The sequence below is a fragment of the Eufriesea mexicana genome, unplaced genomic scaffold (assembly GCF_001483705.2).
Source record: "Eufriesea mexicana isolate 0111107269 unplaced genomic scaffold, ASM148370v2 scaffold1532, whole genome shotgun sequence".
Lineage (NCBI taxonomy): Eukaryota > Metazoa > Arthropoda > Insecta > Hymenoptera > Apidae > Eufriesea > Eufriesea mexicana.
In genome coordinates this window covers 367563-384337 of record NW_016909636.1, presented here as the reverse complement: position 1 = coordinate 384337, position 16775 = coordinate 367563, and the positions used below count along the sequence as shown (strand labels likewise).

Sequence of the window (16775 nt, the reverse complement as noted above, 5' to 3'; positions counted from 1 at the left end):
TTCCCTAACTTAAAAAAATATTTTATTAATTAGATGGTTTATTTTTTAATTAATTTTATCCATACACTAAGGTAAGTTTTTCATGTTAGAATAATTGACTTTTAGTTTAAAAAGTAAAAAAAGCAACTACTTTTGTATTTGAAAACTATTTTGTCATAAATTTTAACATAATCAATTTTAGAACGTATATTTTAAGTATTTACAATAGAAAGAACTATAAATAATTAAAGTCATAATAATTTTAAATTTATTCATGATTCTTATTCCACCTGGATTAATATAGCGTGCACCATAGCGAATCTTCGATTTATAATTAATGTAAAATAGGCACGTAACTGTCAATCCAAAATTAGGCCTTAATTACGTAGTCACCCATAAATTATTGATTAAAAGGAAACTGCGTCTCCAGCAGTGTATTCGTGCAATCGAAAGTGTAAGAGCTGCTCATTAATAATTAATGATGTATTGATCGATGTTCGAAATAGGCAGATTTATACTATCCGACACATAATCTCTCGAGAAATTAAACGTCTAGACACCTGATCGATTCGCAGTTTTTGCATTTCATAACATCAATATATCGACGATACAAAAATAAAATTTGTATAACTATCACTTAAAAATAAAACTTTTTATTTATATGCTATGATAAAACATAACGATACCATAAATAAAAATTAAAACACAAGTTATCTTAAAACATAACCTTTAAACCACAAAGTGTAAAACGTATTAAAATTAACACATGGATTTCACTTCTACTCGATATAAACTTGAAACTTACTTGTTTCATTTGAAAAACTTTTACTTAAACAGAAAGTAAACCATTAAATCAATGATGAATTTTAAAAACAAAATGATTTATGTATGAAATTTTATTTTTTATTAAGAACAAATCTATTTCGATAATAGTGATTTTATTAACGGTAAATAATATAATAACTAAACAATCTACTCCACAATAATAGTGTATTTGGTTTATATATATACATCCTATTTTTTAAAAGTGTGAAATAATTTCATCTATAAAAGTTGTTTGATTTGTTAAAAGAAAATTAATAAAATACTGGAATTCTTTGGTTTAATTACTATTTATGTGGATTTCAGTATTAATGTATTGACCATGAAATGTGCGCCTAATTACTTATATTTATAGTTTATAACCTTAACTCTAATTAAGAAAGAAGCAGAAAAGCAAGCAGTGTATAATTACGAATACACGATAACGAATAAGGATAATCCAAAAGAAAAATTTGATATCCTTTTCCCTTATATGGAATGAAATAACAGAATCGTATGTACATACATATATAAAAATCAATAATCAATAAAAAATAACATTATTTGACATTTTGTTTTAGGTCTGGATGAAATGGCCTGCGAAATTATAGTCTTTAATGTAGCGAATCTGATTGAAGTGTTACAAGCTGGTTTCTTGCAATTATTTTAAACAAGGTCATCATTTCTTTTATAATATCACTTGTTGAACTATTTTTCGCAAGAAACTTTTTAACAAATGACACGTACTTAATATAACAGTTAAAGATTTTAATTATTTCTATATATTTTGTTCGTTAAAAAAAATTTGTTGTGGTTTTATAACATACAATGAACTTTAAATAATTTATTAAAAAATAGTTCAGCGTATTCCGTATTCGTATCGCGGGCTGAAATAGAATTACGATCGGAAGTCGACAAGATATGGATTTCTGTTGGAATATAAAATAGAAGAATTTAAAAAATAAAAAGGTAAATTTTATAAAAAGATAAATTTGACCAAAAATATGTAATTATACGTAATTATACAAAGCATAAAGAGAATACAAATGGTATGAAAAAAGAACTATCTTTGTTCTCTATCAGTGTTGTTTAAAAGAATCGTAATGAATCTAAATGATCATTACATAACCTCAAGTATGATGTTAATCAATCAATCTTGGGTACTACTTAATTACTATTTGTTTGTAATCGATTTCTCTGAACTGAGTTGCCTTTATATCATGTTCAAATTATAATTAATAGATAAATATTTACAAGAAACACTTGAAACTTTCAAGTGCTTCTCAATATATCGCAAATATCGTATCATACGAAATTTTGTTGGATTATACAATTTAATGTCAAAAATGTATTAAATTGACATAAATGACAATATTGATCTATGAAAACCATATTTAATAGTCAAATGATTAACTGACAATAATTATTGGAACCTTGAATACAATAATTATTAGCGGCTAATCGTTGAGCATTTTTTTTTAAATTCTTTGTTTTTAATTATGTATTAACAAATATTGAAATGTAAATCGAAATAAAAAAAATAAATAGAATTATAACAAATAATAAAAACTGTTTATTGTTACCATATTTTTCATGTATAAAAATATAATTGCTAATATAAAAAATAAACGATTGAAAATGTCTATAGCTTTTATTAAACACGGTGTTATTAATACTTCTTGCGCGTATAGAATATTGCAGAAATGGTACATTTCCTTTGTTCTTAGAATTTCTAGAACAATCCATTCTCTATCTTAATGTAATTGAATGACAGCTCTGTAATCATAATTAATGTGCACATAAATTATTGTGACACTATTTCTTAATGTTGAGTTCTTTTACTTTATCATTTGAGAAACAATTTTTAGAATAATACTCGTGTTACTTCCTTTAAGTTTTAATGTTTGTAGAAGTCTCCAGATAAAAGTCAAAACATTGGAAGTTAATAATTGCAATTATTACTAAATTTTGTAATATATTCAAATACATTCGAATAATAAAAATGAACTGTTGTTGATGTTATATAATTCTAATGAATTTTGGAATTTTAAATTTTAGAAATATTATTAATATTTTATATATTAGAAATAGAATTTTAAATAATCAATCGAAGAAAACAGAATATCCATTAATAAATGTTAAAAATATTCAACCAATATTGAATTCATATTCTTTACAAATTATAAGTTTGTTAAAAAAAAAAAATTTTTAAATATTGCATATTTTTAATTAAATAAAAAAAGAAACGGTAACATTTATTTTTGGGCATTTTATTACACAGATATTGATACCGTTCTTTTTCTTTTCTTTTCAGGAATAAATAATTTTTTCCTCTTAATTTCGTCACTGGAAAATTGCACAACTCATTATAATATACATATATATGTATATGTATACTGAAAAGATATTCCCAGAAGACAGTGTAGATTCTTGGAAAAGAAGACTTCACGATCTTCTGTGATGTTTACCAGCAGCAGCAGAGATAAAATGCACGAAGCTGTTATTTATGAGGTTTATACATGATTCCATAATAACAATGTGAACGTAGCGCCTAACTGTCTCGTAGCATATCGCACTGGCTTCATTCCAACAGATAGGGCAAAATTCATTATTCTTCCAATTTTCAAATATAATCACCGGTAACAAAATTAGTGTAAATATTATATACAGCTTAACAACAAAAAATTAAATGACAAAATAGTAACTGTCATTGTTGTTAGATATTGTTAAATAATTAATAATTTCGTAATTGTTGTTCGAAAAATTTGAATTTATATATATGTAACATGAATATATTACACATTGCGCTATGTGCATTTTTACAAATTAAATATTTCGTTATTTTAAATTATTGATTATAAATAAAAATAATGTAAAATAGATGAATTATTACTTATTTCACCTTCCATATTACTAAATTATAAATATTGCAACATAAATAGAAGTAATTATATAAAAGGGATTAATATTACGATCTTACTATTTTATATTAAGTAGTGTAAAAGTAGCAATGTTTTACATAAAATAAATCCTAAAATAGAGTTACATATTTGTTCATTTTCGTGGCCACCGTTTTGATATTTCTATGGTATTATTTTTGTTGTAAGCGAAAGTAACTACAATTAAAACAAATTAGAATATAATTATGGTAAAAATAAAATAATCTTCAGTGAGATGTAAAGAAAGTTTCCAAAAAGTAAACTAACCTTTTCACAGCGTCTATAATCAAACAAGATCAAAGAAATGTAATAAAATAATAAAAAATGTAACATCGTAAAATGATAATAATTAAATTAATATTTAACATAATGCATATCTATTAATGATATTTAGATTCTTGAATATAACAATACTTTATGGATGAAGAAGGTAAAAAATGAGCAAAAATTGACGCCTTTTAAACATCCCTGGTGGGGATCGAACCCACGACCTTTGGATTAGAAGTCCAACGCGCTATCCTCTGCGCCACAGGGACTTGGTATGTTACTATTTTTATAATTGCATATTATAGGGAAATACGTTGTAACATAGATGTCGCTAATGTATGTAATAGTTATATTATACTAACCAGTAACGTATAAAAAAAGTGGATCTGTTATAATTTACAAATCTCACATTTAAAAAATTGATTGACATAATAAACAAATTTCCTAAAATATTAATTATATAACAAAAGTGTGATTATATTTTATATTCTTGTTTTGCAATTTTGTTTAGTATTTTACCTGTTCTATATTATATTAAGTTAGAATAATTAAATTTGCATACATTATTAAATAAATATATCAAAGGACACATCCATTTAAAATATAAATTTTTTATTTTAAATATATTAAATCGAAATAAACAATTCTGTGCTCATTAATAAATTTGAATTGAATTATTCCAAAATAATATTTATTATTTAATACTTCACATAAAATACGCAATATAACATAGAATTTTTAAACTTTTTATCATTACATCAATACATAATAATAATCATACAGCCCTGTGTTGCACCGTATGGTTACACACCAGTTCAGGCTACGGTCATGTATACGGATGATGTCTACCCTGTTCGTGATTGACATTTCATCTTATTCTTTTCTTTTAAGTGAACCATAATGGATTAAATAGTGATTATTTGTGTATATTCCCTGTTAGGCTGTCATTAAAAAAAAAAAAAAAAACAATAAATTGTGAGAAAAGAATTAATAAGATAATAGAATGCATAAAAGGTGAGAGAAGAGAAAAGCGTAGATGCACTGAACTTCATATGTGCATTTGGGTTTTCACTGTGTAATGCGACGACGAAAAGAAAGGGAGAAAAAAGGAAGAAAGAGATAGAATAAAACATTGGCTGAGCAAGAGGAAGGGGCTAAAAAAGATGGCCGTCCTGAAACATATGACAAAGAACGGCGGGCAACCGCCGCAGCTGAAAAGAATTTTCTCGGAATGTGTATTACGGTATCGTTGATCCTCGTCCTCGCATAGAGGTGTGGTGATTTTTCGAGTAAAGGGATCGTGGCTACAAAAGTCAGTGATCCTGTTAGCAAAGGAGCCATGACTACGTGTAAAGAATGGGCTCGATCGCATCGGTGTTGCAGTGGCATTGCTCGGAGTGCGCTCTGATAAATCCAACGGAGAGCACGCGATGCGCCAGGTGCGGCCTTACTCGGCTTAAGAGTGATGAAAAGGCAAACGTCAGGCTCAACCTGAGCTTGGAGCACAAAGTTCCAGGACGAAAAGAGGAGGGAAAGCAAAGAGACGACGAGGAAGGTGACACTTTCTCAGTCTCCGTTCCGCCGATACTTCCGCCAAAACTTCGTTTGGAGAAGCCAGCAGCGGACGATACGCGTCCAACAGCTTATGAATACGTCAAAACCGATCTCATACATCGGTGAGAAAATTGTTAACTCATCTCTCTCCGCAACCCCCTCCCCGACTCTCCCCCCCATTCTTCGATTTCTCGCGTGTTTGTACACAGTCTACCGAACTCCACAACCTTGTGGACTTCTCTTGAAATCTAATACTTAACATTCTATCAGTGCAATCATTTTGGTGTAATGTCTCGTTTTTCGAGAAAAATATTTTATAGTATGAGCTTTCCTCTACTTCTCACTGAACAAATTTAATTTGTGCCAAGGATTTCACACAATGCACAAAACAATGGTTTGTAAGGGGAATATAATACAAGTGTTTATTTGTTGCATGTTCGCATAAACGTAGATATGACAAGTACTATTGCATCTACGAATACAGGCTTTTCATTCCTTATTAATATAATTAGAGTAATAATAAAGTTAGCATATATTTTAATAGCATTTATTCTTTCTTTTTATACTTAGATAGTATCTGAGTATATAAGAAATAATTAAATACATAGATTCATTATAAAAATAGATGGTATATTCTTTAATTCTTTCCTCTTCCTTAATTTTATATGTAAACATTTGTCATATATTGCCTTTTCATTAGTTGTTATATTATCTCTTATATCAAATTTTAGCTCAGAGGGAAATTTAATTCTACCCAATAATCATATAAAGAAATCACATCATGATTCCTGGAATGGAAAATCGTATAAAAAAGAGCCAGTTAAACGATGTTCTTCTCTACCTTCCTTAGTAACACAATGGACTTGTGTTCGTTGTTTGTTAGACAACAGTTGCAGTTCTGGTATAATTTGCATAGCTTGTGATGCAAATTCTTCTACAGCTGAAACTGATAAAAGACAGATTGGAGCACGTAAGAGCAAAAAATTAAATTTACGTAAAACAAATCGTCTCAAAGCTGCATCTGAACTTCTGGCAAACATTTTGGATGGTTTTAATGCAACAAGTTCTTCTACAAATGATGCAAGAATTATTAATAAGGGTATACTACTCAATCAAACTAATAATAAACTAAGACAATTACTATGATTTATTACATAGTACTTTATTTATATTCTGCAGATATGGCACAACTAACGAGTATAAGTCGCAGTGAAAGGAGACAAGATAGAGAAGACTGGACCTTACCACCAATAGAAACTATGGAGTCTACTACACTTTCCTATACAAATACCACTGATACCTCTCAACGTTCACCAAAAAGACATAGTCCTTCAATTTATGAACGAGTCAAATCTAAAGTTAGTCGCTCTTTATCTAATGGATCTGTTGTACATAAGTTATCTGAACATGCAATTCAAAGACCAACAAGTTTAGTAGTCTCAGAATCGCAACAAGATGATGCTCTCTGGAGTTGCGATAATTGTACTCTTGATAATGCTCCTGGCCTAGAACAGTGTGAGGCATGTGAAGCTCCTAGAAGTCCAGCTCCTTGCAGTGGAGTAGTTATCAGTGTACCTGCTTGGGAACCTCGAGCTCTGTCTTCTGCAGGTCCACTGTCTTATAGAAGATCTTTTTCTGATGTTGAATCTGTTACAAGTGTATCTCAGAAAAAAATTGTTAATCGTAGAAGTCTTAATGAAGATGAACCACCTGCAGTACCACCACATTCTGTTGGTTTTAGTACAAGACCAAAGTATTCTTACATTGGTATTACTGATCCTGATATACCACCACCATTGCCAAAAAAGCAAAATAATAAATTAGGTCTTGTACCCACAAAAGCACATAGTGAAGCAACTAGTCCTATTGGAGATGTACCAAATGTAAGTTCATTAAAACGTATGTGGACTTGTCGAAAATGTTCTTACGCGTATAATCCTTTGTGGTCAACTGGCTGCGATATATGTAGATCTTCGCGATCACCGCCTTCGTTAATGCAACCTAGTTTAATAACTGTTACAAAAGATGAAACAAGTTGTTCATTGCATACACAATCTCCAATTGTAGTGTCAAGAGATAGTGTAAGATACATTCCACAAAAAACTGCTACATTGGCTACAGCAGAATCCGATTTAGATGATCAAGTTGATCCACCTTCCCCTGTGTGGACTTGTAAAAAATGTACATTATTAAATGCTGCTTCAAGAACAACGTGTGAGGCATGTGGTGGTTCAAAGCTTAAAAGTATTATGCATTTAGAAGATGCCACATTACGAAAAGGAGAAAGCTGGGTGTGTCCATCATGTACATTAAGGAATCCGCTATCAGCACAAACTTGTAATGCTTGTAAGACATTAGCAGATTTTCTAGATGTACCAAAAGATAGCAGATTTTTTGGATCAAGAAGTCCAAGTCCAAGACTTTGTTCGACTCCTATAAATTCAAAAGTTGTTACTCCAAGACACAGAAATTCTGTAAGAAGGAATGGCTCTTCAATTGGAGATAAAAGACATTCAAGAATTAAAGATTCCACTCATGGTCAAGTACGACTCTTTTATACCTATTTTATATATTCTTATTAATTACAATAAAATAAACATTATGCATTTATTATATATATAATGTATTTTAATTTTTCTAGTGGCAGTGTAAATTGTGCACGTATGAAAATAAGAGTACAAATGGAATCTGTGAAATGTGCCAAATTTCAAAAAATTTATCTCAACTACCAGGTGAAGGGCCTAGAATTATTGAATCTGGCATAAATACACTTACAATACAACGGCAAGAAAGTGTAGTTATGGAAAATTTAAGACAAATCGAGGAAAGAGAAGCATTGGAGAAATGGGAGCGTATTGTTCGCTATTGCAAAGAGGTATATTAATTGATAATTATGCAAGGGTGATCATATCTCTTTCTACAATTGGGAAAAGAAAAGACATACGATACAGTGAAATTGATTTATATGCAAATATATAAATTACATTTAAAAAATATAATTGTATCTTTCTTTTAACTTTATATACTTTTTTACTATTGATTTTTGTTATTCTGTTTGTATTAGTGTCTTATTTTTATATCATAACATTAATAAAAAGTAAAAAAGAAATTTGTATGAATATTTTTAATTTGTATTTGAAATCCAATATTTAATTTTTGTAAAATAAATATATCAGATACTAATCTTTTTAAGTATATATTATAATGTAAAAGAAACACTGTGTGACATATAAAATAATAGATATTCAAATCAGTGCATAATATTCATTTAAATAAATATTTTTCAATTAGTACTTTAAGTGTAAAATAAGTGTAAAGTTAAGTGTAATGAAAATAATAAAATAAAAATAATAATGAAAAAAAAAGTAAATAGATTATGATTAATGTAAAGAGATGCAACTCAGAAACTATTTAATTATGATAAAAACAATGTAGTTTTATTTCAGAAAAATATTGATGTATATGCAGACACAATTAAATTAGCAAAAACTAAATTTCCTAAAAAACAAAATAATTCTAGTATTAATTAATTTACTTATTTTATAGACAAATGAACCTTTTGTCGATGACTCATTTCCACCAGCTCCAAAATCTCTATATTATAATCCAGCTGAAACTAAAGACAACCATGTTGTTCAATGGAGAAGGCCTCATCAAATTAATGTTGATTCTACAGTTGATTCCAAACTGCCTTGGGCTGTTTTTAGAAAACCCCTACCTTCTGATATCTCACAAGGTGTATTAGGAAACTGTTGGTTACTTTCAGCTTTAGCTGTTTTAGCTGAAAGTGATGAGCTTGTAAAGAGAGTTTTAGTAATGAGAGAAACCTGCCCAGAAGGAGCTTATCAAGTAAGATTATGTAAAGATGGAAAATGGACCACAGTACTTGTTGATGACTTGTTACCCTGTGATAAAAGAGGCCATCTAGTATATTCTCAGGTTTATATCTTAAAAATATATCTAAAATATTGATATTTATTTAATACAAATGAAAAACTTTTTTCTATTTTTTCATACTTTTCATTAAATATGTTATAGGCAAAAAGAAAACAACTTTGGGTGCCATTAATTGAAAAAGCAGTAGCTAAAATTCATGGTTGCTATGAAGCTTTAGTATCTGGACGTGCAATAGAAGGTCTAGCAACACTTACAGGTGCCCCTTGTGAGAGTGTGCCTTTACAACCATCTGCTTTGCCAAGTGAAGATGAACTTGATAAGGATTTAATATGGGCGCAACTATTATCTTCAAGGCAAGCTATGTTCTTAATGGGTGCTAGTTGTGGTGGTGGTAATATGAAAGTTGATGAAGAAGAATATCAACGTAAGGGTTTGAGACCAAGGTAACAGAAATTCAACAAATGTTAAATTAAAGATAAATACTTTAAATTACCTGGTAGGGAATACGATTATTGAGATTACGTAATCCATGGGGTCACTATAGTTGGAAGGGTGATTGGTCTGATGACAGCCCTATCTGGACACCACAATTACGAGAAATGCTTATGCCACATGGTGCTTCTGATGGTGTTTTCTGGATTTCTTTTGATGATGTATTGAAATATTTTGATTGTATTGATATTTGTAAAACTAGAGTTGGATGGAGTGAAGTTAGATTACGTGGAACACTTCCACCTTTATCATCTCTCAGACATTTATCATGTGTACTTTTAACGGTATTAGAACCTACTGAAACAGAATTTACATTATTTCAAGAAGGGCAAAGGTGAATTCTATTATCTTATTTTGTTATTTAATACGTTTGTGCAATTGTATTAAATTAACAAATCTAAGATTATAATATGTTATGTTTACACATACAGGAATTCCGAAAAATCACAACGTTCTCAATTGGACTTGTGTGTTGTTGTTTTTCGTACACGTTCACCAGCAGCACCAGAAGTGGGAAGATTAGTAGAACATAGTAAACGACAAGTGCGTGGATTTGTTGGATGTCACAAAATGCTAGAAAGGGATTTATATATTGTTGTATGTTTGGCCTTTAATCATTGGCATACAGGCATGGAAGATACTTCCAGTTACCCTGAATATGTTCTTGCCATACATAGTTCAAAGAGACTTTTAGTTGAACAAATTTCTCCACCAGCATTTGTCTTAGCTGATGCTATAATAAGTTTAACTTTAGCAAAAGGACAGCGACATGAAGTAATAATACCTGTATAACTTACATATTTCTTTCCAAATATGTTTTCAGTAAAGTATTTTACGAAATATATTTGTGCATAGGGAAGAGAGGGAATGACTGCTTACTACTTAACTAAAGGTTGGGCTGGACTTGTAGTAATGGTAGAAAATCGTCATGTAAATAAGTGGATTCATGTAAAATGTGACTGCCATGAAAGCTATAATGTTGTGTCCACAAGAGGACAACTCAGAACTGCCGATAGTGTTCCCCCGCTTCACAGGTAAAACAGGTTATTTATTAATCCTTTTGTTATCAATATTTATAGCAGTTAATTTGATAAATTTATTATAGACAAGTCATCATAGTTTTAACACAATTGGAAGGTAGTGGAGGTTTCTCGATAGCACATCGACTTACGCACAGACTAGCTAACAGTGGAAACTTGCATGATTGGGGTCCGCCAGATACTCAACATTGTCCTCAAATTGATACTCAAGTCGAAGGTTTACATAGTCCTCGTTTAATCACGTGAACAAATGAGTGATTTATAACAAATAGGACAATGTTTAAATGTATCTCGTTTGTCAAGTAAGAGATTTATTATATACTCGTGATATCCAGAAATTTACTAAAACCAAAGCAAGCTAGAAAGATTTTGGTACAGGAGAAATAGTACTGAAACCATAACACATTTTGTGCTTTCTAGCTATTCATGTTGTACGAAAATTTTTAGCATTACAACAAGCTCACTATTGGATATAATACAATAATTAACAATTAATATACAATGATTCTGCAATCAGTGGTTAGAAATAATTTTTTTTAATTAGGTAGAAATCATTCGTTATACCAATGAAAATGAATATACTTTAAAACTTGTGTGCAAATTAAGCATTTCTACGGGAACCATTGATCCATAAAGAAGACTTAAGGGAAATTTAATATTTATGGAAGAACAAATTAAACACATTGCTTGTTATATAAAAAAAATTATTTTCTCAACGTAACATATAAGCACCATAAAAAGTAACAAAAGCGTAAAGGTTATACAGTAATAATATATAAAATGAAATAAGTAACAGCCATTGATAATGTATGAAAAACATATACACTCTTTTTGGAATTGCTTAGAGTATGGTATAACTATGGATCGAAATTTTTTCAATTTTTGCATCTCACAAGTCGATCCTATTTTCAAATATACAGGCCATTTTCAAAACTCGCATTTAAAAAAGAATATGTATCGTATATTGTTCGTGGAAACAAATGTTACTGATCATTTAAGTGAGAGTATTTGAATATTGGTCGCATTGTAGAACTTCTATCTCATCTGAACTTTTGTTGTTTCCATCTTGTAACTGGATGGAGTGCTTGTGCTAAAAATGGACGTAGCGCATAGCTACAGAACCAAAAATCTCTCTTGAAAGTTTTACAGTATAGTGACGCGTTCACTGCCATTCTGTGCAATGTACATTTAACTTCATTGTTGTTAAACATTTTTGTAGTGAATTATTAGCAAGATTATTATCACTAATTGTTATATGTATTTTATGTTCAGTTAACTTATAATACATATCTTAAACTTACACAAGCGTGGCAGTTAACGAGTTAGTCAGTTTTATAAGTCTTGTACATTTTATAATCATGACATCGGAACAGCCATATATGCGGCAATCATTTATAAATTTTTTTTATACATATAGATTTGTGTTTTATTTTTATACATATATGTGTGTGTTTTATTTATAAAATATATAGTCAACGAATAATGAAATATATGAATAATTTTTTCTAATTTAAAAAGTCATATTTATCGAATTATGATATTATGTAAAAGAATGAGTTGTAAAAAAAGAAGTTATAATTTAATATTACATTCCCTTTTCTAAACAGAGAAATTGCTAAACAACTAATGAATGTATGTTATATATACTTTTTTTTATTGGCATGAAATGATTTAAAAAATTGTTATTAAAATTATTATATTGGCATTTCCAAATTTTATATAAAAAATAAAATTATCAGTTTTGATTATTATTAATGCTGTTCCAACTAGTAATTTTAAATATATTTATTCTATGTATCAAATGCGATGTATGTCGGCTTTTAAATCCTTTTTTTATATGTATTACACAAAGCGTTAATAAAAATCGAGAACATTTTTTTTCTAATATTAATTGTATGCGTGAAAACAGTGAAAAAGTTTGTATAATCTTGTATCTAGAGCTGTTGAGTACCCGAAATATTCAAATATTCGAAATTTAAATTGAACAACGTTCGTCTTGTCGCTCAATTCGAATATTCGATTAATCGAGTACTTCGAGTAGCTCGAAAAAATTCACATTTATTATTTGGATCTGAGTTGTTTAAATATTAAAATTGTGTAAATTATTTAAACAAATGTAATTTTTTCAAACTATTTAAATCTATTGAAGTAAATCGAATTTTCTTGAACTACTCGAATAACCAAATCGATTTCAATATATATCTTCTGAGTATTTGAATAACTTTTTCTGTATTTATGAGTTACACACTCGCAGATTTGAACAGTATTCATACATTATGTTGTGAAGAATTTTTAATTTTTTTTTTTAACATATGCATATGTAGCATCCATATTTATTTATTTTAATTAATGTATTAATTTAAAAAATGTATCTAATATTTATTAATATTCTCTATAAAGTATAATTAAAAAGTTAAACACTTGCAGATACAAGTTTATATGAATTTTCTTTCATATTTATTTGTATGAAAGTTAAAAAATATTCTTGATCTTTACCGATATACTGTGTATTATATAAATCAGCAAACATCCAGTTTTATATGGAAAACTCTGTGCTTTGGCTTCGATATTAAACTGCCATGTTCCATGTTCTCAGATATTGATGAAATTTGGCACTGAAATGTTCTTTTAATGGCAGTTGGATCTGATTGAAAATTTATCTAATACTTTCTATATACATTAAATGTGGTGATATGACAATATCTAATGCTGTGATCAGCTAATGACGTCTTTTGTCATTAAAATGTCAGTTAAGATATGTCCTGATAAATGAAAAGGCAACACATAAATATTATTTCAATGATAGTACAAAATATCTATTTATTATAGATACATTTGTGTAATTCAAATGCAAAAGAGAAACAAATTGTGCACATAAGCATTATGAGACTTATTGGCAATAGTTTTCTTAATTAAACATTATATATATTTTTTTAAATAAAACATTCCTTACAATTACTTATATTTTCCAATTATTCATTCAAAAGAAAAACTCTGTATTTTTATGCTCTGTATATTCTGGTTCTAATATGCTCAATTCCTATTGTTATAAAACTTAAGTTTAAATATTGCTGGTATAAGTTCCATTTAAAGGATTGCTTTCTATATGAAACAATAAAAGGAGATTGTTTTTATTCAATGACTTCAAATGAACGGATCTAACTGTTAAATGTGGCCTAATAATTTTAAGAATAATTTTTTATTTATTGCATACAAAAGTACTAAAATCTTATTCATGCACTTTATGATAATTTTAAGGCAATCAGTTATTAAAGTGGAATCTTTAAAATAACGAAAATGCGTTTATATTAACATAAATCAATTTTTCTAAGTTTAGACAATATTTAAAATTTATCTAAATTTTAAATATTATGAAAGGAATTAACTATTCAAATATTTATTCTTATAGTTATACTTATATTAATAGTATCTATTTTCTTTCTGCAAAATATACTTGCAATAGTTTTTATATAAGATGGCCTTAATTTAGAGACAAAAGTATTTAGTATAAAATAAAAATTTCTTATACTTGTGCATTTTCTTAAAGAATATCAAAATGGTAGTATATACTTTTTATTCTTATAATAATTTTAATTTGAATCAACAGATTCGACTGCTATATTCCAAAAGATAATTTGAATCATCAATTAAATTGCATCATTGTTTAGATATTTAGAATAAGTCTCATTGATGCATATATACAAATGCAGGAACAACAATGCTAAAGAAAATCATGCAATTAAATATAACATCAGATTCCTCTCCTTTTATTTCTTTCTTTTTGGTCTTTTGTATTGAAATCATAACTTGCATCTGCATAACATTGAATTAAAAGAATTTAAAATAATCCTTAGTGCCATACCAAAGCGTAATAAAAAAAAACCTGTAAACGGATATTTAATCAACACTGTTTTTATAGAGGCCCATTCCGTTATCACAATGATATTATAGTACTTTTTTTCAAAGAAAAAATATTCTATTTTAAATATTGTATAATTACTGAAAAAATTATACTATAAATAATATTTCCATTTTAGAATATAACACCTGTGGCTCCGACGGTACTATCAGAATAATGTATATAACATAAATATTTAATGTTTGGATTTCAATTGTTAAAACTTTAAAAAAGTTTTGGAAGCACAAAGTAACATCATTATTCTGAAAGCAGCGTTCGTAGTTGATTATGCACAACGCTACGGCGAACGAACAAGTGTGTTTGGTATTTTAGAAAACTGTCTTTGTGGATTTGAGCGTTTAAAAAAAAATTCAATTTGTACATAAAATGAATTATTTATTATATTAAGGGATGGGTGAAGCTGATTAAGTTATACACCGCTTGTGGTACACGTAAGTTATTTTGCATATGCTTACACATTTTTGTTAAAACAATGCTTAAGCCGACTAAAAGATAAGAAATAGAAAATTACACATAGCAGAATTAGTAATATATTGGGATAAAAGAAATACCGGTGATGTGCGAAGGATAAATATTTATTTTATTTGCAATGGCATGGAGCTTTCAAAAATTCAAGGCGATTTATTAAATTTGTAAAGTTTTATGAATCACGATACCATTAAAAAATTAAATGTTACATTATAAGTCAATGAATATAATTTTTTGATCTTTTGTAAATTATCAAATATTATTTATCGTTTGTTTTAGCACAGTGTTAGTAATATTTATATAAATTGAGCAAAAAGTGTAGGGTAATCGCACGCCATCGCAAAGTACCTAGGAATATATTCTTAATATGCAAAGAAAATTAAAAAAAACTACGGTATCTCATTGTATTTGTAATTACAGAGTATAATATTGCGGTGTCATTTTACAATTATTAAGTAACTCGTACTCTGTACGATATTGCGTACCGGGTGTATTCTAAACTGTATACAAGCGTTAAATGTGATTTTAATTTTTTTTTCTTTTTTCATTTTAAATGAGACTGAAATATTTACACGTTCAAGAAAAATATTAATGCAAACAATATCTAAAACTACTAAATTATTAAAGGTAAAAAAGTTAAGTAATTCCTGAAAATATTAAAAACAAAATTTATTGGTAGAAAAAAAAACTGTTTTTAGAGGTGTTCTTTTAGTCTACGCGACTGTGATCATTTTAGAAACGCCCATGTACGATCTCGAACCAGCAATCAACTTTGTGATAGTCTGTGTACCGATTTGGCAAACTTTGTTGAATTGATCCCATTTCCTATAGATGGAATGTATAATTATTAGAACATTGTCGCGTACATACAAAGAAGACATTTACTACTTTATGAAATGATAAAGACATTGTATTGTCCCCTGATTTATATAATATAATAGTGTAGGTACATTTAATAATAAATCGAAATATTACCTAGAAATTATTTGTTATTCAAGTTCTTAAGTCAAATTGCATAGTGGTTCAAATGATCTTCCAAGCTCTTTTGTATCCACTTTTATTATTTAATATTCTGTTGAATTTAATCTAGAAGTTTCTTTATTTAATCTGTATTTTTGAACCATTAGTTAACATATGATATTTGAAATATATGAATGTTATAATACGTACGTATACGTATATTGTGTTCGCATATTTAAATTTCATTTTCAACTAAAATTTTAGTTAAAAAGCCTTGAAGTAACTAATTTTAAATATATATACATGTATGAATGCGTATAACTATTGTATTTCGATGAAACTTTTAGTATAAAAATGTATGTATAGTACACTTGCAGGTTACATGACTCAAATTTAAATCACACAACTTTACGTTATAGATGGCGCTCATCAAACAACTACTTTAGTGTGATTGAGGCA

At 28.4% G+C, this 16775-nt stretch overlaps 1 protein-coding gene and 1 non-coding gene across 2 annotated transcripts; one reads left to right on the top strand and one right to left on the bottom strand.

Annotated features, from left to right (window-relative positions):
- Window positions 1-4182: 4182 nt before the first annotated feature.
- TRNAR-UCU (transfer RNA arginine (anticodon UCU)) lies at window positions 4183-4255 on the bottom strand. Its single transcript has one exon. It is a non-coding gene; the product is annotated as a tRNA-Arg (tRNA).
- A 603-nt stretch (window positions 4256-4858) lies between these two features.
- LOC108548304 (calpain-D) lies at window positions 4859-11215 on the top strand. The gene is given in 10 exon segments (XM_017901170.1): window positions 4859-5662; window positions 6272-6639; window positions 6720-8083; window positions 8182-8415; window positions 9087-9479; window positions 9579-9935; window positions 9938-10263; window positions 10361-10703; window positions 10785-10963; window positions 11035-11215. Coding segments are annotated over 10 exon segments (4065 nt in total). The 5' UTR covers window positions 4859-5342.
- The last annotated feature ends 5560 nt before the right edge of the window (window positions 11216-16775 follow it).